This window comes from Emys orbicularis, chromosome 1 (assembly GCF_028017835.1).
Source record: "Emys orbicularis isolate rEmyOrb1 chromosome 1, rEmyOrb1.hap1, whole genome shotgun sequence".
NCBI lineage: Eukaryota > Metazoa > Chordata > Testudines > Emydidae > Emys > Emys orbicularis.
Window position 1 is genome coordinate 99,229,967 of NC_088683.1, and position 7,046 is coordinate 99,237,012.

Below are 7,046 nucleotides of genomic sequence, written 5' to 3' on the forward strand. Positions count from 1 at the left end.
CCGCTCCCCCCTCTTTTTCCTGGATTGGGAGCGGCAGGAAGGAGTGGATTTTGCCTCCTGTTGCTCTACACCCCGGGGTTGGCACGGAGGGAAAGAAAAATGTTGGTGACGGCACCGGATAGAACTGAGGTGCCTGTGCCCTCCTATCGCTAACCAGCAAGGGAGCGTCGCCTCTCATCCCCTCCCTTTGCTCTTCGGAGGCTTGTTTTCTTTTTTGCCCGTGGGGGGAAGGGGGGCGCCGCATCTGAACATGCTGCGTCTGGGCTTGTGGGCGGCCGCCCTGCTCTGTGTGTTCTCCCCTGGCACGGTGCATGGCGACTGCTGGCTGATCGAGGGGGACAAGGGTTACGTGTGGCTGGCCATCTGCAGCCAGAACCAGCCTCCCTACGAGACCATCCCCCAGCACATCAACAGCACAGTGCACGACCTGCGCCTGAATGAGAACAAGCTCAAGGTGGTGCTGTACTCCTCCCTCAACCGCTTCAGCAACCTCACCGACCTGAACCTGACCAAGAATGAGATCTCCTACATTGAGGATGGGGCCTTCATGGGCCAGGCCAACCTACAGGTCCTGCAGCTAGGCTACAACAAGCTCACCAACCTGACGGAGGGCATGCTGCGTGGCATGGCCAGGCTGCAGTTCCTCTTCGTGCAGCACAACCTGATTGAGGTGGTCACACCCACCGCTTTCTCCGAGTGCCCCAGCCTGATCAGCATCGACCTGTCCTCCAACCGGCTCAGCAGGCTGGAGGGGAACACCTTCACCAGCCTGAGCAACCTGATGGTGTGCGAGCTAGCTGGCAACCCCTTCAACTGCGACTGCAGCCTCTACAGCTTCCTCACCTGGCTGGTGGTCTTCAACAACGTCACCAAGAACTACGACCGGCTGCAGTGTGAGACCCCCCGGGAGTTCGCTGGCTACCCGCTCCTGATGCCTCGACCCCACCACAACCGCAACGCCATCACCATCTTCCAGTCCATGTGCCGGGGAGGCACCATCCCATCCCTCTCAAGGATCAACCCCACCCCCTACACGCCTGACTCCCAGAGAGACCTGGATGAGAACTCGGGGTTCAACCCCGGGGACTTCCTCTCCGTCGAGCCCCCGGCCTCCTCCACCACCGACTCCTCATTCAACCCCAGCATCAAGCTGCACCACGTGACCATCACCTCAGCCACCTTGGTGGTGACGATCCCCTCACCCTTCAGCAAGATGTACGTGCTGGTCCAGTACAACAACAGCTACGTCTCTGATGTCACGACCCTGAAGAACAAGAAGGAGTATGTCACCCTTAGCAAGCTGAAGGCCCACACGGACTACACCTTCTGTGTGGCCTCCATCCGCAACTCCAAGCGCTACAACCACACCTGCCTGTCCTTTGCCACCAGGAGCAAGGGGAGGGAGGATCCAGTGCCCAATACCTCCACCACCACTCACTACATCATGACCATCCTGGGCTGCCTCTTCGGGATGGTCATCGTCCTGGGGGTGGTGTACTACTGTCTGAGGAAGCGAAGGATGCAGGAAGAGAAGCAGAAGTCCCTCAACGTCAAGAAGACCATCCTGGAGATGCGCTACGGCTCGGATATAGACACCAGCTCCATCGTCCACTCTTCGCAGAAGCTGGGCGAGCCACCCGTCATCCCTGTCTCGCGGATGTCCTCCATCCCTTCCATGATCGGGGAGAAGCTGCCCCCATCCAAGTCAATGGAGGCTGGGATGGAGACCCCCAAAGTTACTACCAAGGGCAACTACATTGAGGTGCGGACGGGTGGCGGGGATGCCCTGGAGAGAGCCCAGCGGGATGACGATCTGCGTGAGCTTGACAATGGCCAAGGCTCGGCAGCTGAGATCTCCACCATCGCCAAGGAGGTAGACAAGGTCAACCAGATCATCAACAATTGTATCGATGCCCTCAAGTTGGACACGGCCTCCTTCCTGGGAGGAGGGAGCGGTGTCGACTCAGACATGGCGTTTGAGTGCCAATCCATCCCCGCCGGCTCCTCGGGTGGGCTGGAGCGGCCTGGCTTCCTGTCGCCACCATACAAGGAGAGCTCCCATCACCCCCTGCAGCGCCAGCTGAGCGCGGACGCAGCTGTGGCCAGGAAGACCTGCAGCGTTTCATCCAGCGGCTCCATCAAGAGTGCCAAGGTCTTCAGCCTTGACGTGCCAGACCACCCGCCAATGAGCAAGTCGGATTCCAAGTACATCGAGAAAGGCAGCCCACTCAACAGCCCCCTGGATCGTCTTCCCCTGGTGTCCCCGGGTGCCATCCACCACCTGGAGGTCAAACCTTCCTACCATTGCAGCGAGCACCGACATTCCTTCCCGGCCCTGTACTACGAGGAGAGCGCCGACACTCTGAGCCAGCGGGTGTCGTTCCTTAAGCCGCTCTCCCGCTCCAAGCGGGACTCCACGTACTCCCAGCTCTCCCCCAGACACTACTTCTCGGGCTACTCCTCCAGCCCCGAGTACTCATCTGAGAGCACCCACAAGATCTGGGAGCGCTTCCGGCCTTACAAGAAGCACCACCGGGAGGAGGTTTACATGGCGGCTGGCCACGCCCTGCGGAAGAAAGTCCAGTTTGCCAAGGACGAGGATCTGCACGACATCCTGGATTACTGGAAAGGCGTCTCTGCTCAGCAGAAGTTGTGACTCTCTCTTTAAAAGGAAAGAAAAAAACCCAACAACCACCAACAAAAGAACCACTTGACTGTGAACAAAAACCGAACAGGCCCCTCCCCCTATGACAAAAATGAACCAAGAACCGTTTCTTACAAAGTTTACAAAAAAAAAAAAAAAAAAGCAAGAAAGCAAGAAAGCAAACAAAAAACAAACTCCCGCAATGAATTGTCTCTCCTGTGTTATGGGGACCACTGTTCCTCCTGCAGCTGGTTGGGAGGAGCCGCCTGCTTTGACACTGTGGTAATGATGCTGATGGGCTAGCGGGAGGGAAGGACGAAGAGGGGGTTAGGCATGGGCGGGGGGCAGAGAAGGATGCTAACCAGGCCTAGACTAAACCACTAACCATCGCTTTTATGTTCCTGTTGTTATTTTGTTCCAGATTGTGGGGGGTTTTAAGGATGGGGGTGGGGCTCCTGTGTACTCCCTTGGGGGGCAGCCCCCACCAAGAGAAAATGGGGGATGTCACCAAACAAAGAGCCCCTCCCTGGCATTTTAAGGGTTTGGGGGTCTTCAAGGCTTTCTCCCACCTCCCCAAGACTCGTGGGGGTTGTACAGACTCTAGCATGTAACTGGAGGCTCTCTCTCCTTTTCCTCCACCTCGGACTCCATTAGGGTCCCCTGAGCTTGGGGTTTGGGTCTCCTGGCTCGTGGCCACATCAGCTTCCCTCGTTCACTGAGGAAGGGGAGGTAGGGCAAACAGCACAGGGCTCTCCCCGCCTCCGGTGCATTTCAGAAGAGAGGTCACCGGCTTTCTAAGGCCCTGGGGAGCCCCCACCCCCACCCCCAGCCCCAGCCGAACAGTCCAGTTGTCTTCCAGGAAATGGTGAGGAGCATGTTCTCTGGCATGGCAAAGTGGGGTTCGCTAATGGCAGGGCGATGGGGGAGTGGGGAAGAAGACGGGAATTCCCAACTGTGCTGAGATCTGAAGGGTTCCCCCTCTCACCCCCGCCCCAGAGCTGGGGAGGGGCACGTATCTCCCACCTCCTTCATTTGTGCTGCAGGTTCTGCACCCCCCCTTGTGCTTCGGGGGTGGGGGATCAGACCCTTGAGGAGGGCCTAGGGGAGGAATAACAATCACAGGATGCTCCTATGCCTCCTCCCACCCAGCTAGAGCAGAGCAGGGCCCCCTCTCCCTGTGGGGTGGGGGGTAGAATGAGTGGATGTGACCAGGGGCAGCTCTCTATTGCCCATTACACTGGATGTGTAAAAAGGCTGGACCTGGAGAGGACAGTGTGTGGGACCTGGATTCCACACAAATGGGGCACATGCGCCTCCTACGGATAGGCGAGAGCTTTGAGAAGAGGGGGTAAAATATGGGAGGGAGGGAGAGAAAGTGGGGAATGGCCAGGGGAAAGCCCAGGAGATTGGTTCTAGGGCAAGGGGTGGGGTGGGGGGGTGCAGCCTTGGGGGATGATTTCCTGGGCCCTCCCTTTGTAGGCTCTGCCATGGAGGTGGTGTTGGGATGGGAGAGTTATCAGCTTCTGGGCTGAGCTCTCTCGCCGCCCTCTGCAAAACTCCAACAGGCCTCCTCCTCCTCCGTATTGGGCTGGTCCTCTGTGCCACTCGCCACAGTGCCCACCCCTCAGAGGGAATCCTCAATGTGCCTGCAAACCCCACATGCCCAGCCCGCTCCCCTCCCAGCACTGCTCCCTGGGGCTTGGGCCCTAGCTCCCTGCCAACTGGGGAGAGGCGGGGGCAGAGGGGGGGGGGGGCTACAGCCCACTGCCCTCCCATCCCCCTGTCTCTGAACAAACCAACAAAGCACAATCTTTGGCACCCACCAAATCCCCGGCCATGTCCGTTGTGGGGGAGCCTGCTTGTGGGGACGGGGTTGTTTCAAGTGCAACTGACTGCCCCTCTCCCCAACCTTTGACAATCTTTCCCCTTTCTCAGATGGGAGCAAGGCAGAGGCCGAGGTCTCCCCTCCCTCCCGTCCAACACTGTCTGAGCTTGTCTCTCCAGGGGGAGGCCGCATTGCGGCTGGCTCCAGCCTCTGCCCCCAGGCCACGCACAGAGCCTGGGAGGGGGGCGTTCCCTCTGAGGAGCTGCTCAGAGCCTAGGGGATGGTCAGAGGCTCTGGCTGTGTTGCAGGGTGGGGGCCAGGGGAGACAAGGGTACAGGGCACGGGTATCTCTCCACAGCAGCCACTGGGCACAGGTACCAGTATCTGTCAGACAGCTTGGATCCTATTAATAGGAGCTAGTTAGTATAAACAGATACTCATATGCGGTGTTGTTGTAGCCCTGTGGGTCCCGGGACATGAGAGAGACAAGGTGGGTGAGGTAATAGCTTTAATTGGACCAACTTCTGTTGGTGAGAGAGACGAACTTTCCAGCCATCGACCTCACTCACCTAGTCTGTCAAACAGATTCTCAGCTATTAGTGGGCAACAGCACCATCCAGTGGCTGGTGTGGTAAATCCCAGGGGATTATTTCCTGTGGAGATTGCAAAGTGTATTCCCTATGGAGCGCCTAGGGAAGGGATCCTAGGGGTATAATCCCAAAGAAGGTCCTAGGGAAGGGATCTTGGGGCATCGTCCCTATGACGATTCCAATGTTAAATACCCAAATGCAACCCCAGGCTCATGTTTCCTCAGACCCCTTTGCTTGTCAGCGTGCATCATGGGCTATTTTGCCAAGCGTTGACTCCAGCCGTAACTCAGCCCCTCTGCCCCCCGAGTTTGAGTAGTGAGGGGAAGGGTGCATGGGGATCTGGGGTTCAGAACAACGCCAGGGGGCTCATGAAACAAGGGAGCCTGCAGATGAAGGGAAGGGGTTAGATGATGCTGACTCCCATCATTTCAGGAAAGAGTGAGAACCTGCTGGGGGGTTGGCGGGGGACCAAGTCCTGTAAATTCCCTGTCCTGTTATCTTTCTCTCCCCTCTGCTTTTCCTCAACGGTACTGCCAGTGCCTGGGAAGTCCCATAAGCTATTCCATGGGGCCACATGGTGTGGGGTGAGCTGGGGGGCTATACTTTGCCAGGATCTCAGCTCCCGTTCCATCCCCAAGGGGAGGAAAGGAGATGGAGAATAAGGGGGGTGGGTGAAGGGGTGGGGGGCTGCTGCTGGTCTCCTGGAAGGAGAAGCTCCTGTTGCCTGCGGTGGGGTTGGGGTTGGGTTCCAAGGGGTGTGCAACCCAAGCTCCTCCCGCCCCACAGTGACCCCCAGCCTTGGGGTGGGGGAGGAAAGGTTTGCACAAGAGGACTGTTCTGAGGGGATGGGAGGGGGAACAGCCCGCCCCTCCTCCCCGCCGCTGGCTGGCGAATGGGAAGGACAGCCAGCGAAGTACACACACACCATGGCTGAAACGAGCAGATCTAACCTTATCTTTGCATGATGATTTGACTGTATTTTTCTGAGCAAACACCTGTTGTGTATGTGCCAGTTCGTTGAGATTTAACCCCTTCCCTCTCCCTGGTCCCTCCCCTCCCCACCCTCACCCCGTTGTGATTGGACGAGAGACTTAAGAGCTTTGGAGGGAGCGGACGCCAAAGAGAACCCAAGCCGGGTGCCCCAGCTGAACGATGCCCCAGCCCTTCACTCTGCACCTATCCAGCCCCCTCATCCCATCCCCTGCAAGTTTCCTAGCTCCTGGTTAGGGTAGTGGCTACATCACGGTCAGGTGTGATGGGCCTGGCCCTGCAGCCCTTGCTCACTCTTGTGGTCGTTAGCCCCTCCTCCTCCGGCCCCTACGGTTGTCAGTAGAGCCACTTGCATGAGCAAGGCCCCCAGCATCTGCTCCAGCCTGAACCCACGAGTGAGGCCTGTCAGTGGAGAGGCAGAGCCTTGGTTTGGGGTGACAGGGAGTGCCCCAGCTTTGAGGACCCCTCTGATGTCTTCAGGCCTGATCTCTAAAATCAATGGAAAGACTCCTGCTGACTCGAGTGGGCTTTGGGGCCGACCCTTTCCATCCCCCCTCAGATAGCTGGCAGGGCGGAGCTTGGCCGGGGTGCACTGTGTGGTGGAACTGCTAATGCCTTGGGATGGAGGGGTGTGTTAAGGGGGCCGCCCTGAGTCTCCTGCCCTGTCTGCAGTTCCTGGACCTCCCACTGCCAGGCTGTGAAACCACTCAGAGGAAAGGGTTTCCTTGGGGCAGACTCAGAGCCTGAAGCTTATGGCTAGTTTCTTGCTTTGTTTCTGTGCTGGTGGAGAGAACCCAGGATTCATTGCAGGGAGGACAGGAATCTCCGCTCAATTGGAAGGAGCAGAGCTGGATTCCTGGGATGGACGCTGGGTGCAGCCCCCCCCCCCCCCCCGGGAGAAGGGGAAGAACTGGATTCCTGTGCCCCTGGGATGGACTCTGAACCCTAAGTGGATTGCTGTTCCCCTTGCAAGAGATGCTAGGTTCAGCCCCCGCTT

General features: G+C 58.2%; 1 protein-coding gene across 1 annotated transcript; it reads left to right on the top strand.

Moving 5' to 3' along the window:
* The first annotated feature begins 250 nt into the window (after nt 1-250).
* On the top strand, nt 251-2,656 carry ELFN2 (extracellular leucine rich repeat and fibronectin type III domain containing 2). The gene has a single exon (XM_065423782.1). It carries the CDS (start codon nt 251-253, stop codon nt 2,654-2,656), a length of 2,406 nt encoding a protein of 801 aa, XP_065279854.1.
* The last annotated feature ends 4,390 nt before the right edge of the window (nt 2,657-7,046 follow it).